The 22,604-nt window shown below is 36.1% G+C and overlaps 1 protein-coding gene across 1 annotated transcript in view; it reads right to left on the reverse strand.

Moving 5' to 3' along the window:
- Positions 1–22,604, reverse strand: part of LOC126457921 (juvenile hormone esterase-like) — a 128,870-nt gene that overhangs the window by 16,849 nt on the left and 89,417 nt on the right. The window contains exons 6-8 of the mRNA XM_050094615.1: positions 22,240–22,411; positions 10,745–10,917; positions 5,770–5,920 (exon numbers count right to left, since the gene is read on the reverse strand). Of these exons, the coding sequence (XP_049950572.1) occupies positions 5,770–5,920; positions 10,745–10,917; positions 22,240–22,411 (496 nt within the window). The remainder of the gene's footprint in view (positions 1–5,769; positions 5,921–10,744; positions 10,918–22,239; positions 22,412–22,604) is intronic.

Raw genomic sequence — 22,604 nt, forward strand, 5'->3', positions numbered from 1 at the left:
TTTGTTGTATGTATATGTTGCAAAAATAGTCAGCTGTGACTGCTCCTGCCTATTAATGTGTAGCTTGACTCCTCCCATATAACTGAAGGCCTTCCTTCATGATAAGATTTACAGGACATAATGTATGAATTATCAAGAACTGCCAAAATATTTGTGCAGCTTTTTTCAGATAGTATTTCATTACAGATATCTTCATCATCTGCAAAGGGATAGATTAATGAACTTCTGTGGGTGGGGGCACTTGCCTAGAAGAGAAACATGTCGCAGGGGTCCTCCCCTTGAGAGTTATGGGAGAAAACCTTCAAAAACTACTGTTTTAAGCTGTTTTAATACTTAAAAATGTCAAACAATTGCAAAAATATTTTTTATTTTTAGACAAAAATGTTTTAAATCTTTTGAAATATGTAGCATCCACAACCTTTTTCTAAGTAACTTCTTTTATATAACTGTCAACACACAGCAACAAAAAGCTCATAAGCCTTTTGTTAATACAGAGTTGATAAGCAAATTAAAAGACCTAATTTGTTGAGTAACATTTTTGCCATATATATATATATATATATATATATATATATATATATATATATATATATATATATATATATATAAAGATGATGTGACTTACAAAACAAAAGTGCTGGCAGGTCGATAGACACACAAACAAACACAAACATACACACAAAACCCAAGCTTTCGCGACCAATGGTTGCTTCATCAGGAAAGAGGGAAGGAGAGGGAAAGACGAAAGGGTGTGGGTTTTAAGCGAGAGGGTAAGGAGTCATTCCAATCCTTGGGGCGGAAAGACTTACCTTAGGGGGAAAAAAGGACAGGTATACACACACACACACACACACACACACACACACACACACACACACACATATCCATCTGCACATACACAGACACAAGCAGACATTTGTAAAGGCAAAGAGTTGGGGCAGAGATGTCAGTCGAGGCAGAAGTACAGAGGCAAAGATGTTGTTGAATGACAGATGAAGTATGAGTGGCGGCAACTTGAAATTGGCGGAGGTTGAGGCCTGGTGGGTAATGAGAAGAGAGGATATACTGAAGGGCAAGTTCCCATCTCCAGAGTACTGACAGGTTAGTGTTAGTGGGAAGTATCCAGATAACCCGGGGAGACCTTGAACAGATACTCAAATATTTTTTTCTAATTTTTATTTTTAGTACAATTCACAATGATACTTGTTTTTAAACAAACATATTGGGAATAAAGATGCAATATCAATATTAATTATGTTATGAAAACAATGTATTTGAGACTGATATCCCCAATGAAGTACAATGTAAACAGTGAATATTACATTGTTAACAGTAGCTCAAAGCTTACTTGCAGGTGCATAAAGCCATAGTTTTGAATGTAATTTTTTTTTTTTTTTTTTTTTTTTTTTACACTGGGTTGTTAAAATCTGGCAAAGAAGATCTTTTTACAAAAACAATCATGTTTATATTTTTAATTTTAGTTCTCTAGACATAGAGTGGATATTTGGTATGCTTTATGCATATTTTTATCTGATGAGCACTTTTCTTGGTTTTCATACAAAATTGTAATTTAAGTGTGTGAATGCTAAATACTCAATCTCTTTATGTCACAGAAGAACAACTGTCATTATATTAAATATTACATGTGCTTAAGAAAACATATCTTTTCTGCTCTTTCTGCCATTATAGTAGACATATCTACAACTTTTTATTTGTTAATAATGATGCGTCTATGGACATACAACAAAGCAAGCTCTATTAAGCAGTTTGTCCACATTGGTTTTCCAACCAATTATTAATGAGTATGAGTGTTGAGGAAGATTTTCTGCTGTTGCAATTCACACAGTAAGAGAAGAAAAGATCAACATCAAACATCTAATTGTAGGAAAATTTCTGAAGTGCAAAACTGCAAACACTCAACTGTATAGCCTGGCAGAAGTGTTTTGTTATGTATTCCACTGTACTGCACTGTATGAAGGCTTGGGCACTCCAGAAACGCACTTCCCAGTGGCATCATGTGAAGGTGCCCAAAGATTTTGGATATGCTCTTCAGTTCTGTTCAAGGAGTCTAACAATAGTAACAATGACAACAATAGGTGCAAAGCAGATAGTACCCTGAGGGAAAGGCAAAGCACATGCTGCTGTGGCAGATTGGGAAGCCTTGCTAATATGTGGCACCCACAATTTGAACAAGAGGGAGAGCATAAATCACCCACACAGTTAGTACATTCTCTTGGGCACACAAAGTAAGATGGCTTGCAGAATACTGAATTAAATGACTCAATCTACTGACCAAGACTCTAAATTCATGTGCATAACTTTGGCACTGATTACAAAAATTACCATTTGATTTTAATTTAGCTTCAACTCTTGGAGGAGGAGGTAGGGAACAGTCCCTGCCCCCCCCCCCCCCCCTCCCCCTATTCATCGGCCCTTGCAACTGCAGGAAGTCTGAGGTTACTGTTAATACTGCCTGCCAGGTAATTAATACACAATGTTAACAGCAAGGGTTCCAATGAACTTTCCTAGATCATGCGCTTTGAACTCTAGAATAGCTAACACTTGAAACATTTTTTAATTTTTTAACAAGGCAGTTGGGTGTAAGCACCACATGATTTTATGTAATGAAAATTTTCCTTCTTGGGGATTACTTACCATCAAAGATAATTCTATATTGGATAGAAATAATCAAATTACATTAACTTACTGATTTGTTTATCTCCAAAACTTGGAATGATGATGTGTGAAAGTGGCTGAACTCAGTTGTTTAAGATCTAAAACATGCATTTTTTCAATTTAAATTTTCATCTACACCCAAAAAGTTGGAAGATTTTGCTTTACTTACTGATTCTCACCTATTCTTGAAATGTTATTAAAAAATACAAAGAACAACAGTGGACCTGGTACTAAACACTGTGGAATTGCAATAACAACAGTCTTAAAAAATTCCTTTTTTGTAGTTGTTGGATTGTGTAGTATAACTTTCTTCATTCTTTTTGTTCAGTATGACATAAGTGATTTGTTAGCTCCACTGTTAACTCCATACATTTCAGTTTCTCTAGCAAAATTCTGTAATTTACTTAGAGAAATTTGCTGCATTTGTCACAGAAAATACTGGGTGCTCGTATTAGTTAATCAATTCTTGTAAAATTTAGTAAATGGATAAGTGACAGTATTCAGATTGTGATTACTATACATATTATTATTATAATGATAGAAGATTGCTCTAGAGCACTTACTTTCTTTAAAATTTTAGAAAATCAGGTCAGTAATTAAAAGTTTCTTAACTATATGTGGGTTTAAAGGGACCAAACTGCTATGGTCATTGGTCTCTTAACTATATACATCATCTGTTTTGTACATAAGAGGGTGGTTTGAAAAGTTATCAGAAGAGAATAGAAAAAAAGTAATTACATCACTGAAACTTTTTTTTTATTTTTCAATGTAATCTCCTTGTAGATTTATGCACTTGGTCCAAGGATGTTCCAGTGCCTTGATCCCATACCAAAAATAAGTTTCCTCCAGGCCTACAAAATAGTTGTCAACTCTGGCCTATCAATTCTTCATTTGAAGTGAATATTCATTCTCCAAGAAAAATTTTCAGTTTTGGGAAGAGATGAAAGTCTGATGGAGCCATATCAGGTGAATAAGACAGGTATGGCAACAATTCATACCTTGTTTCTTGCCATGGTGGTGGCACATGTGTGCAGGCATGCATTGTCTTGATGGAAGATGACTTTCTTCCTTGCTAAACCTGGCCTATTTTCACGTATATTTTGTTGCAATTTGTCCAGGAGGTTAGCATAGTATTTTCCAGTAATTGTTTGCCCATTGGGAAGTTAATCTACAAACAAAATCCCCTTCACATCCCAGAACACTAATGCCGTGACCTTTTTCGGTGAAGGAATTGTCTTTACTTTCTTTGGTGGCGGAGGGTCAGCATGTTCCCACTGCTTTGACTGTTGTTTTGTCTCTGGGGCATAGTAATGCACTGAAGTTTCAACTGTGGTCACAAACAGGTACAAAGAATCTTGTTTGTTTCACCTAAAATGGGCCAAATATTGTCTCATGCGTTTCTGATCCAGCATCAACAGTCGTGGCACCCATCTTGCAGATAATTTTTTCATTTCTAATTCTTCAGTTAAAATGTGGTATGCTCTTTCAGATGACATCTGGCAAGCATGAAAAATTTCATTCACTTTCAATTGGTGATCCTCCATGACCATTTTGTGCACATTTGCAATGTTTTCTGGAGTAGTGACATGTCTTGCCCGACCATTGTGCGGACATCATCTAAGCTCTCCCAACCAAATTTTAATTCTTTTGTCCACTTGGCAACAATTGAATATGAAGGAGCAGAGTCCCCCAGTGTATCCTGGAAATTGGCATGAATGTCCTTTGCTTTCATACCATTCTTTACAAAGTAATTAATCACTGCTCGAATCCAGATTTTTTTCATCTTCACAAATCACTACGCGGGAACAACAACAGTGTCTTTTTCCTGACCAACACAAGGAAGGGAAGGCAGCTATCTCATTTCCACCTTTATAATGAAGCAACTTTCTGTGCGGGTTTATGTGTATGTATATGTGAACTGGTATTCAAATAGTTCTGATGAAGAATTAGTATAAAATCTAGAGTTATTTTGAATTTTGTTTGCATGTCTGTTGATGGCTACACATCTCAAGTGTACAGTAAGTTGTTACCTTTAGTCCTTCCAATATTTGTCTTTCACCAAGGACTTTCACTTACCACATACACTAAACAGAAGAATTCTTTCACTTGTATTGACATAGTTTCCACAGTTTTTATCTTTAGTAAGCTATTGTACTATTTATTATTCTACTACACTTTTGTTATCATTTTTGTCAGTTTTACCCTAAGAGGACTGTGCTGTTTGTAAGGCACAATACTGGTACTCAGCATATTTATCCCTGCTCTGAAACTTTCTTTCATCTCTTTCATTAATATTTTCCCATCTAAGGGCTAAGAGAAAGTGAAAATCAAGGACCTATAGGCTTCAACTATTTATTTGGTAAACATTTAATGTAATACATAGCTAAACTCGAGTTGCCAAATACTTTATGGCCTCAGAGGAGTGTTTTTTAGCATTCAACAAGAACAACTAGACTAATGCCTTTCAACGTTGCTGCTAAAAAGGGTCTTAACAATGTTGGTCAACATTTGTCTAAAAGCTGGAGTAAATGAATACAATGTAAAAAAACTGGGAACTTACACTAATTGGGAGCTTATTTTTGGTGCAGTTCTGCCATTTATTTATAATTTTTCCTGTACTAATTTAGTGAAGTGCAGGTGGAAATTTTCAGTTACTCAGAATTATATTTGTATTTCACGTATACAAACTACTTTTCTCCTATAACAAACTCTTTTTTAATTTCATAATTTGATTTTATCATTTATTCTCCTGATTCTTTGTACTTCCTGCTGATGACAGCTGTTTTCTTATGTATGGATTAGGATGGTGAAGATACTACTATCAATAAGTGTTAATGCAGAAAAATAATTATTGTTGTCATGTAAGTGAAACTATGAAAATCCTTGTTGAATATTATTAGCCAGTGTTGTTGTACTATACATGAAAGATAAAAAGATTTCAGCTATATCACATAGCAAGATGCAGTTGCTTTGGCTTACTTCTTCTAGAAGTGTAAAAGGTGAGGAAGAAAACTCTCATTTAGAGTATACTTTGTCTCCAAATGATTATAATAAGGTGTAACAGCAGGTTGTAAATAAAGTTATTCCCCCTACCTCGTTTATCTGGAATGCCAAAGAGTTTCCTAGCATAGTTGAGACCTGTATCTGCAGAAAAGTGATACAGGTGAACTGGACATGACTTCTGCACTGAATGTAGAGTTGCAGCTCTCACAACAGGATAATTAAACTGTTTGTCGCCCAGCAGCTGCAATGGAAATGTCACATTATTCCACATTTATTAAAGGTTATAATTGTATGCACTAAATTAAAATTATAGGTTCCTAATGCCTATCTGGCAACACTACAAAACCAAATAGACTGCTTACAGCATAAACACAATAAGTGTGAGGAGTCATTTTTAGGCCAATGAAAAGGGCTGGTGGTCTCTACAAATGAAATCAGTGGTGGAATATGTCACAGTAGGTAGCAGATATGGCTTAACTTCTTCCAAGTCTTTGGTGTCTGTAGAATGTGCATTAAGTGAAATTGTGTTTAGTCTTTTATCCTTTTTCTACTGAGACATAATCACTACAAAGCCCATCAAGGTGCAGTGCCTGCACAATGTAGTCAGTTCGAGCAATGAGGCCTTGTAGGAGTATGTGTGTGTATGTGTACTCTATTAGCTCTGAAGACAGATTAGTATGAATGATTAGCAATGTTCTGAGTATTTTTATATGCCTATTTATGCATCAACACTTCAACTAGATGCAGTTATGGTTTATCAAACACAACTTCTTGCAAAATACTTAATTGAATAAAAATACTTATTGTTTCCATGTTATACTCTACATAAAAGAGAATGCTTATACACAATGTGTTTGACTATTACAGGCAAAGGACAATGAAACAAGCAAATAATCCCAGTAAACATTAGTCCAGAAACCAGTGGTTTCCATGATATGATGTATTTCCATGATATGATGTATGCACAGTTGCAGTCATACCAACATTAGAACAAATGTCTGATTTTTTTTTTCCTTATGGTCAAAGGATATGAACATGATACATGCAAAATGGTGCACACTATCATGTAAATGTGTAGGAATACTTAGCATGTATCTTTGATGTGCCTTACCAATATCATCAAACCCCAGGTCTCCAGACTTAAACCCACAGGATTTTTTTGAATTAGGATATTTAAAAGCTTTGGTGCTCTCCAGCACTCTTTAAGGCATGACCGAACTCTGGGGGTGCATTGCAGATGGTTGTCAATGCATTCAGAACATGCCTGGGATTTTTGAACATGTACAGGCATTGATGGTCAGGCACGCTGAAGCCTGGCTTCATGTGAATGGTGGCCATATGAAATGATTTTGTAATGTGTTTGTCCTCAAATTCATATCTGCAGTTTGGATCATTAGGGATTCTGTTACAAGGTGCCCATGTGCCTGGTCTTAATATGTCATAGTGAGTAAACCTTCAGTTTCTAGACCTATGTGTATTACCATCATTTGGTTGTTTCATTGTCCTCTACTCATCCCTTTCATTTGTATCTGTAATAATCATACACGCTGAGAAAATATGGTATGTGTCCATGCCTGTGAATCCAGATGTAAAAATATGACAAATATCCATGGATGAAACTATATGAAATTAATTTTGTACACACTGACAAGGTACTTCTTAAACTACCACAAAGTCTAAAAGAGCTGCCAGTTGACAAATTTAAAATGGTAATAGGAGCTTCACTAAAAAAAGAACCATCTATAATATTGAATAATTCATATTAATACTTTAACTGATCTAATAATTTAAACAAAAATGTGAATCAAGTGCTATATTTATGCGTAAATTTTTATATGTAAGTGGTGAAGTATGTAAGACAAAATTTTCACATTCAAGCAACGTAATATTTATGTTAAATTTTTGTATGTAACTCATATGTGTAAATTAATTATGTGACTGAGTGCAACTTGTCTCTATAGGAATTAGTTGCATGATGATGAAATCTCATATTATGCTAATATTGTCTCCATACAGGTTTGATTGGATTTGAAATGGATTTGAATTGATTACTCTACACTATATTTGTTATCACATTATTAGACATAAGTCATAAGTTTTCTATGCTGACTTTTTCTCCATTATACTCCCCATTTGTATATAAAATGATTTACAGACTAAAACATACAATAAAGTGTGATACTAAAGTATTACAATTAGTGTAACTTTTCAGCCAGGACTCTATTAGTATAAATGGTGGCAGTCGCATTAAACTGTAAGTGCTTATCAGTGATAGGTGGAGATACACTATCTGATGAAAAGTATATCAGCACCCATTAGCGATATAATGTGGGGTGTGTCAACCCTCCACTTTCATGATGGCATGAACTCTGCTGAGGACACTTTCAATGAGATGTCTGAATGTCTGTGGAGATGGCAGTCCATTCTCCCTCAAGAGCCAAGACCAGAGAAAACAGTATTGTTGGATACTGGGGCTGGAGTGCAGTCTATGCTCTAACTCACCCCAAAGGTGTTCCATTAAATTCAGGTTGGGACTCTGGGCAGGTCAGTCCATTTCAGGAATGTTATTGTCCATGAACCATTACCTCACAGATGCTACTTTATGAGGGTGCATTGTCATGTTGATACAAACATTCATTGTCTATGAGCTGTTCCCCTAATGATACAGTACACAATGCTGTAAAATGTCTTCATATCCTACAGCATTTAGTGATTCCTTAAGAACAATAAAGGGACCACATCCTAACTACACTATAACATCACCTCCTCCATATTTCACTGTTAGCACTGTACATGATGGCAGACAATGTTCTGGCATTTGTCAAACCCAAACCAAAAATGTTCAAATGTGTGTGAATTCCTAAGAGACCAAACTGCTGAGGTCATAGGTCCCTAACTTACACACAACTTAGACTAACTTATGCTAAAAACAACACACACACACCCATGCCCGAGGGAGGACTCAAACCTCCGACAGGAGTGGCTGCGTAATCCGTGACATAGCGCCTAAGACCGTGCTGCCACTCCAGGCGGCAATCTTTTCTCTCAATTCATGAGCACCTTTAGCATTCCTTGTTCCACCAAAATGAACTTTTCCTCATACAGAAGGATTGGTTTGCAGTTATCCTATCTTGACATTCACAGTGTCTAGACTTGTCAAATTATGACGAAAATTATCATTCCACATAAGAACATAGAAAAGATGACACAAATGTTTAGAAAGAGCTGTTTCTTTAGTTGGCAGAAGAGATGATAAGACTGGAGAAAATGAAATTATTCAGGAATAAAAAAGGATTTACCATTCATACTACTTTTGTAATGTCTTTCTTACCATTTCCTTCTTCATAACTTTCTTAGCTAATTACGTACAGTCTCACTAACCAAAATGCATGCCTTTCTTTAGTTAGACTATTGTTTTGAATATATCTGATACCAACTATATATTTGTTCAAAATGCCCCACAAATATGCTGCAGGCAGTTTAACATTGCATTAATTGTGTCATAAAATTATGCATCTTCTTGTAAAAATAGACTGTGCAAGAGGAGTGATATATATATATATATATATATATATAAACAAAGATGAGGTGATGTATGTGTGCGAGTGTATACCTGTCCTTTTTTCCCCCTAAGGTAAGTCTTTCCGCTCCCGGGATTGGAATGACTCCTTACCCTCTCCCTTAAAACCCACTTCCTTTCGTCTTTCCCTCTCCTTCCCTCTTTCCTGATGAGGCAACAGTTTGTTGCGAAAGCTTGAATTTTGTGTGTATGTTTGTGTTTGTTTGTGTGTCTATCGACCTGCCAGCGCTTTCGTTCGGTAAGTCACCTCATCTTTGTTTTTATATATGATTTTTCCCATGTGGAATGTTTCCCTCTATATATATATATATATATATATATATATATATATATATATATATATATATATATATATATATATAAGATGATGTGACGTCACAAAGCGCTGGCAGGTCGAAAGACGCACAAACATACACACAAAATTCAAGCTTCCGCAACAAACTGTTGCCTCATCAGGAAAGAGGGAAGGACAGGGAAAGACGAAAGGATGTGGGTTTTAAGGGAGAGGGTAAGGAGTCATTCCAATCCCAGGAGCGGAAAGACTTACCTTAGGGGGAAAAAAGGACGGGTATACACTCGCGCACACACACATATCCATCCACACATATACATATATCCAACTCTTTGTCTTTAAATATGTCTGCTTGTGTCTGTATATGTGTGGATGGATATGTGTGTGTGTGCGAGTGTATACCCGTCCTTTTTTCCCCCTAAGGTAAGTCTTTCCGCTCCCGGAATTGGAATGACTCCTTACCCTCTCCCTTAAAACCCACATCCTTTCGTCTTTCCCTCTCCTTCCCTCTCTCCTGATGAGGCAACAGTTTGTTGCGAAAGCTTGAATTTTGTGTGTATGTTTGTGTTTGTTTGTGTGTCTGTCGACCTGCCAGCACTTTCATTTGGTAAGTCACATCATCTTTGTTTGTTTTTAGATATATATTTCCTACGTGGAATGTTTCCCTCTATAATAACCATATATATATATATATATATATATATATATATATATATATATATATATATATATATATATAAAAAGGCTATCTGATATTTTAGGGGTGGTTTAAAGAAAAGGAAAAAGAATTCTCAGAGAAATTTTGAAAATAATTACATTCTATCTGCCATAATTTACATAAGTAATATAGTTAGAGATTTGGAGAGTAAAAAACATACTAAATGGACTATAAAAATAAAAAATAAAAACAAGTTATGTGCTAATATCAGCCAATGATAAATATTATAATTCTTATATTCTACAATTTTTTCATCTTATTTTTGTCTCTAACTTCTCTGATTTAAATTTTGAGCTCCAGTGCTGAATTTCTTATCAGTACTTATATAATTATTCTGTCTTAACTACAATTTCTAGTCTAAGACATCAAATACAAACATTAATTACATTGATATGTCATCTGTTGTGCTGAATAGTGAGGAGTAATACAGTATTACATATTATTTTTGCATGTACACTGAAGATATGGAACTTACATTAAGCAATATATCAAGTGTGGACTCTGATACCCTTTCATTTTTGAAGTAGAAAGTTCTTATAGCTTCAGATATAGGTGTAACATCCTTTATTTTGTCATCTATGTCAGTGGGTACAAGGTACTTGAAATTCTTATCCAGGAATGACAGTACTTCAGTTTTTGCTAATATGTCTGAAAATAAAAGAGCAGCATGTATACTAATATCTACCCTAAATTTCTTCTCTCTTATTATTCATGAAATATGTAGAATATAAACAGTTTAGGAAATTGTATCAAACGGGTTTTTTAAAGGTGATCTCGAAATATTTATTTAGGATAGCTTTTGCAGCTGCAACAATGAAGAGTATATGTGTTCATCAAAATTAGATGACAAACACACACATACACACTCATGCAAATGCAACACATTCACACACACACACACACACACACACACACACACACACACACACACACTCATACACACACAAAACTGCCGTCTCAGACAACTGAGACCACAGTTGCCTGGGACTGCAGTCATGCGTGTGTGAGTTACATTTGCATGAATGTGTGTGTGTGTGTGTGTGTGTGTGTGTGTGTGTGTGTGTGTGTGTGTGTGTGTGTATGTGTGTGTCATATAATTTTGATGAAGGCCTTACTGGCCATCCTGGATTTTTCATTGTTTGAAGATTAGAGATATATCCGTCTAAATGATTTTTTAGTGGAAGGCAGCAGGATGAAGCAGCCCAGGAGATAAGTAGTGTAACAAATTTCACAACACCTCACCAAAACGTTCAATCTAAAATAAACAACAATTATGATCTTAAAATTTGCTATCTGAATGTTCAAGGACTAATAGATAAAGAATTTATTGTAAACAGTTTTGGACTAGATAACAAATTTGATATTTTCTGTCTGAGTGAACATTGGGTTACTGAGAGTGTACTTACAGTTGTCAAACTTGATAACTATAATGTAGCAAATAGTTACTGTAGAAAACTGCATATAAGAGGTGGTGTGGCAATATATATTAATCAGTCATTCAGTTGCTCCATTGTTAAGTTGGACCTAGATTATTTATGTGAGGAACAGAACTTTGAAGCCACTGGTATAGTTATGGACAGTCTTAAGTTAGTAATAGTATCCCTTTACAGGTCACCTAAGGGTATCATCAATGTATTTCTAGAAAAATTGGACATGCTGTTAGATGTACTAAGAGGGACCAGATGGTTGCATTATGACATAGTAATTGGTGGAGATCTGAATGCAGATTTTGATATAACAACACATAAACGTACTGTGACTGAGTTGAAAAACCTTTTAAGACAGTGCAATTTGCACTCAATCAATAACAGGCCCACAAGAGATAAAGCATGTCTTGACAATATTTTTGTCAACTTTAAAACTACAGAAGAATCATGTGCTGTTACAGTGTTTCCATTTTCAGATCATGACTCTGTATCTTTAAACTATACAAGTAGGTTCTGTATTGATAATAGTAATATTCCTAAGCCTGTCCCAAAAGTTATAATCACCAGGCCTGTCACAGATGACAAAATTGTTCAGCTCTGTAAGTCCCTTGCTGAGAGAGACTGGTTCAACCAATGTCATGGTGACACAAGTTATAGTCTTAGTGCTGATTTGTCAGGGAAACTATTATTTGAGAGATTTTTTAAAACATTTCTGACACAATTTAATGACAATATCCCCATAAAGAAATGCAAATTAACTGACAAAGGCTTTACAAACAGGGCTACAAACAGACAAAATTCATGGTTCACTAAACAATTATCAAGTATGAAAAACCAAGTTATGGTGTTGCACAATATATGTAGCAATCAGAAAACAGAACATGCCAGATTAGCCTACATAAAATGCAGGAATGAGTATAAAAAAGCCATCGTGGAAGCCAAAAAAGCACATAATTTCAATACCATTGATAATTCCACAAATAAGTGCAAAGCTGCATGGAAATTAATAAATGGTGTTGCTAAAGATGTAAGAAGCAAAAAAATTAATATAAGTCCCCAAAAATTCAATGATTTCTTTATTAAATCTGCTGAAAATGTAGGAAATACTATAATCAAACCTGATACCAATTCATCAGAGTTACTTTCTAAAAATGTTTGCAGAACACCAACAGACACAGGTACGTTTATGTTCTCCGAGGTCTCACCTAGTCATGTCCTAAGCATTGTAAAACGGATGAAATCTTCAGACAGTGTAGATATATACGACATATCCTGTAATTTACTAAAGAAAGTAATAGACTATATTGTGTACCCCTTAACATTCTGTATAAATAAATGCATATCTGAAGGATATTTTCCCGAAGAACTCAAAGTGGCTAGGGTAATTCCAATATATAAAAAGGGAGATATGGACTCACCTTGCAGTTACAGACCAATATCCATAGTCCCAGCTTTTTCTAAAATACTGGAATGTGTAATTTACCAACAGCTATCTGTCTATTTTGAAAAATTAGGAATAATTAGTGAATCTCAGTATGGTTTTAGGAAAAAGTTGTCTACTGTGGATGCTATAGACTTTGTAGTCAAATACTTACATCAAGTGTTTGAGGATAAGGGCTATGCTCAACTCACATTTTGTGATCTAAGCAAAGCTTTTGACTGTGTAAAGCATAAGCCACTCCTAGAAAAACTGGAATTCTATGGCATTAGACATAACAGCCTTAAATTAATGAAATCATATCTTCAGAATCGTAAGCAAGTTGTTTGTGTAGGGAGAGAAATGTCGAGTATAGAGCAAGTCAAGGTAGGTGTTCCGCAGGGATCTGTGCTGGGCCCCTTTTTGTTCCTGATAATGATAAATGATCTGCCGTCATTTATCAAGTCCACCACTGTGTTGTATGCAGATGATACAACATTTCTTCATGCAAGTGAGGATTTCAATAGCCTTAAAACTTGTGCAGCAAAGACAATTGACCAAGCATCCTATTGGTTCAAGGCAAATGGATTCCTGCTGAATGAAAACAAAACACAGCAGATGGTCTGTAGTCTTAGAGACAAGCTTCTGTCAGACGATCCAAGTTATGTCAAATTTTTGGGGGTATACATTGATGATAAATTATCTTGGGGTCAACATGTACAATATATTAGTGGTAAATTGTCTAGAGTTATTTACCTATTAAGGCGACTTATGGATTGTGTTCCTGAAAAATATGTTAGAACATCCTATTTTTCATTCTTTCAGAGTATAATAACATATGGAATTATTTTGTGGGGGAACTCTAGCTGTGTACACGACATATTAATACTGCAAAAAAAAGCTATTAGGATAATCACTGGTTCTGCATACAAGGCACACTGTAAACCATTGTTCTGTGAACAGAAAATCATGACTGTTATAAACTTGTACATATACTATGTTCTAATTTATACGAAGAAGAAATTACCAGAAACAAAAACCAGAGAAAATGTACACAGCCACAATACAAGAAGGAATAGGTGCCTCTATATTCCTTACCACAGGTTGTCAAAGTCACTCAACAGCTACGAAATCATGGGGTACAAATTATTTAATAAACTTCCTCAATCTGTTCAAGAATTACCTGAACAATTATTCAAACAAACAATTCATGACTGGCTAGTCCTCCACCCATTCTATGACATAAGAGAATTTATCAACTGTAATATAATACTATAATGTTAACAAGAAACCTGTTGTTTCTTTCAAACTATTAATTGTATTTTAGTATGTATATGACGTTGTCTATTGCTGTAATGGCCGAATGACAATAAAATTATTATTATTATTATTATTATTATTATTATGGTAGATGAAGGGGGGACAGTGGAGAAAGGGGAAAGAAAATACCAACATTTAATACAATTTTGATGAATTCTGCACACCTTCACAAATAATAGGTGTTGCACACACAATATATCATCATAAGTGCCTAAAAATTTTGTTAAGGCACTTTTAAGCAACCAGTCCTCAGAAAGACACTATAACTGACTAATTATGGAAAAACTGCAATAAAGTACACAAAGGAGTTACTGGTTTTAATTATTGTTTTCCTCTTCCATGAACTGCTTTCTCCTCTGATCTGTGATCCTAAATTACCTTCCCCTAACCCTTAAATCCTCTATGTAAAACATCAACCTCACCCTTGGTGGGGAGGCTTGAGTGCCTCAGCAATACAGATAGCCGTACTGAAGGTGCAACTACAATGGAGGGGTACCTGTTGAGAGGCCAGACAAATATGTGGTTCCTGAAGAGGGGCAGCAGCCTTTTCAGTAGTTGCAGGGGCAACAGTCTGGATGATTGTTACATTAACCAAAGTGGCCTTGCTGTGGTGATACTGTGAATGGCTGAAAGCAAGGGGAAACTACAGCCGTAATTTTTCCCGAGGGTATGTAGCTTTACTGCATGGTTAAATGACAATGGTGTCCTCTTGGGTAAAATATTCCGGAGGTAAAATAGTCCCCCATTCATATCTCCATGTGGGGATTGCTCAAGTGGATGTCATTATCAGGACAAAGAAAACAGGCATTCTATGGATTGGAGTGTGGCGTGTCAGATGCCTTAATTGGGAAGGTTGGTTAGAAAATTTAAAAAGGGAAATGAATAGTTTAAAGTTAGATGTAGTGGGAATTAGTGAAGTTTGGTAGCAGGAGTAACAAGACTTCTTGTCAGGTGAATGCAGGGTTATAAATACAAAATCAAACGTACACTTAATAATGAGTAAAAAAAATAGGAGCATGGGTAAGCTACTACGAACAGCATAGTGAATGCATTATTGTAGCCAAGATAGACATGAAGCCCATGTCTACCACAGTAATACAAGTTTATATGCCAACTAGCTCTGCAGATGATGAAGAGATTGAAGAAATGTATGATGTGATAAAAGAAATTATTCAGATATGTCAAAATGTCTAAGTAGGGTTGGCCAGAGGACAAATGTAAGAATGTAGAGGCATATAAAACTAGGGGTAAGATACATACTGCCTACAGGAAAATTAAAGAGACATTTGGAGAAAAGAGAAACACCTGTATGAATATCAAAAGCTCATATGGAAAGCCAGTTCTGAGCAAAGAAGAAAAATAAGAAAGTTGGAAGGAGTATATGGAGAGTCTATACAAGGGATATACTTGAGGGATGTAGATGAAATGCAAGATGTGTGAAGAATCTGACAGAGCACTGAAAGACCTATGTCAAAAAGAGGGCCAGGGAGTAGACAATATTCCATTAGAAGTACTGATAGTGTTGGGAGAGCCATGACAAAACTCTCACATCTGGTGAGCAAGATGTATGACACAGGCAAAATACCCTCTGACTTCAAGAAGAATACAATAATTCCAATCCCAAAGAAAGCAGTGTTGACAGGTGTGAAAATTAGTGAACTATCAGTTTAATAAGTCGCAGTTGCAAAATACTAACATGAATTCTTTACAGATGAATGAAAGACTTGGTAGAAGCCAACCTCAGGGAGGATCGCTTTGAATTCCATAAAAATATTGGAACACATGAGGCAATACTGACCTAACAACTTATCTTAGAAGATAGATTAAGGAAAGGCAAAGCTACATTTCTAGCATTTGTAGGATTAGAGAAACCTTTTGACAATGTTGAGTGGAATACTCTCTTTCAAATTCAGAAGGTGACAGGGGTCAAATAAAGGGAGCAAAAGGCTATTTACAGTTTGTACAGAAACCAGATGGCAGTTATAATAGTCAAGGGGCATGAAAGGAAAGCAGTAGTTGGGAAGGGAGTGAGGCAGGGTTGCAGCCTATCCCCAATGTTATTCAATCTATATAGTGAGAAGCAATAAAGAAAACAAAAGAAAAAGTTGGAGTACGAATTAAAATCCCGGAGAAGAAATAAAAAAACTAAAAACTTTGAGGTTTGCCAATGAGGTTGTTATTCTGTCAGGGACAACAAAGGACCTGGAAGTGCAGTTGAATGGAATTGACAGTGTATTGAAAGGAGGATATAAGACGAATGTCCACAACAGCAAACTGAGGATAATGGAATGTAGTTGAATTAAATCAGGTGATCTAGAAATGGGTGATGCTGAGGGAATTAGATTTGGAAATGAGACATTTAAAGTAGATAAGTTTTGTTATTTGGGGAGCAAAATAACTGATGATGGTTGAAGTGAAGAGGTTATGAAATGTAGACTGGCAATAGCAAGGAAAGCGTTTCTGAAGAAGAGAAATTTGTTAACATTGAGTATAGATTTAAGTGTCAGGAAATCCTTTCTGAAAGTATTTTTATGGAGTGTAAATAGACATGTATGGAAGTGAAACATGGATGATAATTAGTTTAGACAAGAAGATAATAGAAGTGTTGGAAATGTGGCGCTACAGAAGAATGCTGTAGATTAGATGGGTAGATCATGTAACTAACGCGGAGGTAAATAGAATTAGTGAGAAGAGGATTTTGTGGCACAACTTGACTAGAAGAAGGAATTGGTTGATAGGACATGTTCTGAGGCATGAAGGGATCACCAATTTAGTATTGGAGGGCAGCGTGGAGGGTAAAAATTGTAGAGGGATACCCAGGAGATGAATACACAAAGCAGATTCAGAAGTATGTAGATTGCAGTAGTTACTTGGGGATGAAGAAGCTTGCACAGGATAGAGCAGCATGGAGAGCTGCATCAAATCTGTCTCTTGACTGAAGACCACCACAACAACAACAACCCCTGAATGTGCTATGTTTTTCAATTTCTCCATTTTTTAGACAAAGGAGTTCTTCCTACCACAGGTAATGGCTTTTTCTCTACAGTCCTCATGAGAATCATTTTATAATTACTCTATTATATATTTATTTATTGTTACTTTTATATGTTGTATTTTTTGTAATTAGTGACATTTGCCTAGTTATGTGGACATGGGAGGAGCTGACTGAAGTTCATAAATAGCAGAATATGTTATTGATAATATAATGTAAGTGGATAGATAAAAAATCTATTCACCAAGCAGTGGCAGGGAAAAAAAAAACACACACACACACGGATTAAACTTTCACAAGCTTTCAGAGCCAATGGCTCCTTCTTCTGGTGGAAGAGTTGAAGGGGAAGGAAGAGGATTGAAGGGAAAGCACTGGAAAGGTTTAGGGGAAAGGGGTACATTTTAGAAAAGTCACCCAGAACCCAGGGCAGGGGAGACTTATTGGATGGGATGAGAAGGAAAGACTTTCTTTCTTTGCAGAAGTTGTTTTTGGATACAGCTAGCGATCTGCAGGTTGTTGCATAGGAGTGTAGTGGCAGTGGAGAAATTGGCACGCACATGGGACACCTCAGGTGTTGTTTGTTTCATTGATTGGCTCTGCTGCTGAGACATCTTCTAGTGTATCCAAAGTAGGGCAACTGCAGCCATAGCAGAGTGGCAGGTTATAAAGCATTCAGGTCAGGGACTGACTGCATGGCCTCGCCCATTTGCTCTGAGTGAGCAAGTGGCTGCTCCTTCAGCAAGATTTGAAGTTACAGAATCTAAAAACTGAAGTATTAGAATTGTTCAGTCATGCTCAAGGCTTAAGTGATGTTGAGGGAAAATGTAACAAAAGTACAGAACAAAACTCACTCTGTTATGATAAGGAAGCTATAGAGGATATACTAGATTTATGTGAAGTAAATATTAACAGTGTTGAGTCTGCTGGTCTCCCATTGGGTATCACCTCAGGTGGCAGATAGGGGAATGCTCACAAGATATGGTGGATACTGGGAAAATAAAATACCCAGGATGGATCAAAACTAGCAACTGCTGGCTTGTATGATATTGGCTTATCAAAGGCAAAGGAAGAAAACCTTGAGTAAAAATTACCTGGTCCTCCGGGTTGGGGGCTGTGCAGTGGGCCAGCTCCTCACTCACATAAAAACCTAAAAATGCTAAAAACCTAATAATATTCCTCAGGAAAATTGGAAATTTGGATGAAAAACTGGTGATGAGAAATGGAAAATGATGTTTGGATGTTGGAATGTGCAAGGTATTTCCACTAAAATAAGTTTACTACCTGCAGATCTTGACATATTCAACATGGATGTCATTGTGCTCTATCAAACAAAGAAGAAAGGCCAAGGTGAAGAAGAACTGGATAATTATGTACATATCTGGAGTGGGGTATCAAAAGCAGTAAGAGCCAAAGCAGGAATCTCCATTATCATAAAGAAATCATGGAAAAAAAGAATCAGAAATTGGACATTCATCAATCAACGTATTATAACTGTTGAAATGACATTATTTGCTAGGGAAGTTGTGATTATTGGTGTATATGCACCCATGAACAACACAAAAGATAAGGAGAAAGATACATTCTGGACCACCCTCAGGGAGACTATTGAAAAAATCCCAAGAAGAAAGTAACTGATTATCATGGGAGACATGAATGGAAGAGTATGAATTAGAGGATCCTGTAGAATTGTAGGAAAACATGGAGAGGAAGAATATAGTGACAATGAGGAATGATTGATTGTAATTTGTGAACAATTTGATCTAAAAATTACTAACACATTTTTCAAACACAAGGACAATCATAAATATACTTGGCAACAGAACACTAAAGAACTTCGTTCTATAATAGATTACATTATCATTAGGCAAACAAGTAGTTTCAATCTAGTAAAAATGAAATCTTCTTGGCCATGGAAGAATGCAATGAATGATACAAGTAACACAAATAAAATGAACCAGACTGAGACTTGTAGATAACCTTACACTCCTTGTATTTATCCTTGCTTACCTTCATATCTTTTAAGACTGTGTTACAATCAACACCTTCAAAAGGTTTCTTTAAACCTACAAATACTATAAATGTAGTGTTAATGCATGGGCTCACAGGGATATGAATTAATAAAATTGTCTGAGGCTTCAAGGCACTTCTAGTGGTTAAAATCCAATGAGTTTTTAATCAGGCACTCCTCAACCATTGTCAAGTGGAATTTTAATCACCTGACATGGCTGGAAGCCTGGGAAGATTTTATTAATTCATATAACTCCAAGACCATACATTCATACCTATATTTAGAGCACTTCTATATTTGGAGAAACCTGTTAAAATGTTGACTGGAAAACATTACTTAAAATTAGGAACATAGCAAGGGTAAAATGGAAGGAATGTAAGATTATCTACCATTTGTACACACTGAAGCTAAGAGGTCAACAGCTGAGAAAGGGAGACAGTAGTTCAGAAGGGAGTGAGGCTGGGCTTTAACCTATCCTGCATAAGGATAAGATTTTCACCAAGCTCTCCTTGGTCATTGTCAAGTGATAAAAAGCTCGTGAGATTTTGACCATCTGATGTGGCTGAAAGCCCAAGAGGATTCAATAGAAGCTGTAAATGTAGGTTTGCCTTCCTTCATCTGTCTTATACCATTTGAGGTCTCGGGATATATTGCTGTGTCATGCACCTTGCACAGGTGGAAAAGTCTTGTTATGGTATGTTCTCCCAAGGTTCTCAATTACTATAAGGGAATGTCACCTACTCCAGATGCTTTGTTTGAACTTATGTCTTTCAGTGTCCTGTCAAATTCTTCACACAGTATCATATCACCCACCTCAATTTGATCTACATCCTTTTCCTGGTCTGTCATATTGTCTTAGTTCTGTTTTCTTTGCATAGCTCTTCTAAATATTCTTTCCGCCTTTCAGCCTCCCCTTCTTTAATTAGTTCAGGGTTGCCTTCTGAGCTCTTGGTATTCTTACAGCAGCTTCATTTCTCTCCAAAGGTTTATTTAATTCCTGTAGGCAGCATCTATCGTTCTGACAGTCATGCATGTTTCTACAGATCTGTATGCCTCCCTGCATCCCCATGACACTGCAAGGCAGAGGATGATATGGCAACCTGTTGACATCCCTTGTGTTTCATGGTCTGTATGAGTTCTAGCCATTCTCCTTTGCCTTTTTGGACTTACTGTCACTCTTTATTTCCTTTTTCCTCCATCGTTTGCTGCATTTTAGTTTTTGTTCTTTCATCAATTAAATACAATGTCTCATCTGTTACCCAGAATTTCTATTGGACCTTTGTCTATTTGCCTATTTGATCCTATCTTCATTATCTCATCTCTCAAAGCTACTTATTCATCTTCTATTGTATTCCTTCCCCTGTTTATTCATCCACTGTCTTATGGTCCCTTTGAAACTCCCAGGACAGTAGTTATTTCAATTCATCAGGATCCCATTTTCTATCTTACTGCAGTTAGTTCAGTCTTAATCTGCAGTTCATAACCAAAATATTGTTAGCTGAATCCACATCTGCTCCCAGAAATATTTTTCAGTTAAAATTTTGGTTTTGAAATCTCTGTCCAGCCACTATATAATCTACCTGAAACCTTCTGGCATCTCTAAGTCTCTTCTACATATAAACCTTCTTTTGTAATTCTCACAGCAAGTGTTAGCTATGATGAAATTGTGCTCTGTGCAGAATTTTATCAGGCAGCTTCCTCTTTCATTTCTCTCACCCTGTTCATGATCTACGATTTTTCTGTCTCTTTCTTTTCCTACTGTAGAATTTTAGTCTCCTGTTGTAATTAAATTTTCATCTGAATAAGTTTCCTTTGGCTTGCCACCTATTCTTTCAATCTCTCAATTATCGGTGGAGCCAGCAGGTATGTAGTGTACAACTGTGGTGTGTGTTGCCTTTGTATCAATCTTTGCTACGATTATACAGTATGTTCACTATGCTGTTTATGGTGATTCACATGTGTTCCTATTTTCTTGTTCACTGTTAGACTTGTTCCTGTATTAACCCTATTTGATTTGGTGTTGATAATCCTGCACTAACCGGGCTAGAAGCTCTGTTCTTCCTGCCACTGCACTGCACTAGTTCCCTCTATATTTAACTTCCACCCATCTATTTCTCTTTTTAGATCTAGCTATTCAATTAACTGATTTAACATTCCATACTCTGACCCATAAAATGTCAGATTTGCCCCCCTCCCTCCTCCCTCCCAAATGAACTAGTGTTTTTTTCTGACCAAAGATCCATATAAGAGCTGTTTTGTATCTGCAATATTTTATCCAAGAAGATGCTATCACTTTTAAACCACACGGTATAGTTTTAAGGCCTTAGTAGCTATAGCCATTGTAGTTTACTCTTACTTTCAGCTGTTTATAGCACCAACATGGCAATCCAGATCACTTAATCATCCAGACAGTTGACCCTCCAACTACTGGAAAGACTGCTGCTCTTCTTCAGGAGCCATAAGTTAGTCTCGCCCCTCTACACATACACCTCAATGTGATCTATATTGCTGAAGCAAAGAAGCCAACCCTTCACAGCAAGGTATAAAACTTTTGGTGTACAAAAGTGAATATTAGAAAAAAGCTCTGTTTGCAGAAGCATTTCAGTCCAGTTTTCTGTTTGGTAGTGAAAAGGAAAACAGATATTTAAGAACAGGTTGAAAATATTTAATAGCAACAATATGAAACTACTTCACATTTCCTCAATGTCTATAGACAATTAGTTTTCCCTTTCAGGTTACTAGTTCCATCCAAAATAGTACAGAGATTTCATCAAAATCAAGTTAAGTTTAATTACAGCACTGTTACCTTTCAAATAAATTAAGCCTTCCTTTTCATTTATGCCAAGCAGATAGGGCACTGGTAAATAGTCATTACTTTTAAGAATTTCCAGTGGATGCCTCTTAATGAATGCATCACCCTCAGGTACTGAATCTTCCACAGTGGGCAAGAATGGAAAATATAAAATCCGTGCTTTGTCCTGAAATAAAGTTAGAGCTTGTGTGAAAATGTTTTTAATATAAACACATTTCAACTTTATAATATTACTTATTCATATTTTACAAAATTAGATGAGAAGATATCCATCATCCTTATAATGAAAGAAAGAAAATGTTTTTTTTTACATTATTGGATGTGTTGTAAACATGATGTATGTGTATATGGTAAGAGAA

The sequence above is a fragment of the Schistocerca serialis genome, chromosome 2 (genome assembly GCF_023864345.2).
Source record: "Schistocerca serialis cubense isolate TAMUIC-IGC-003099 chromosome 2, iqSchSeri2.2, whole genome shotgun sequence".
In the NCBI taxonomy this organism is placed as follows: domain Eukaryota; kingdom Metazoa; phylum Arthropoda; class Insecta; order Orthoptera; family Acrididae; genus Schistocerca; species Schistocerca serialis.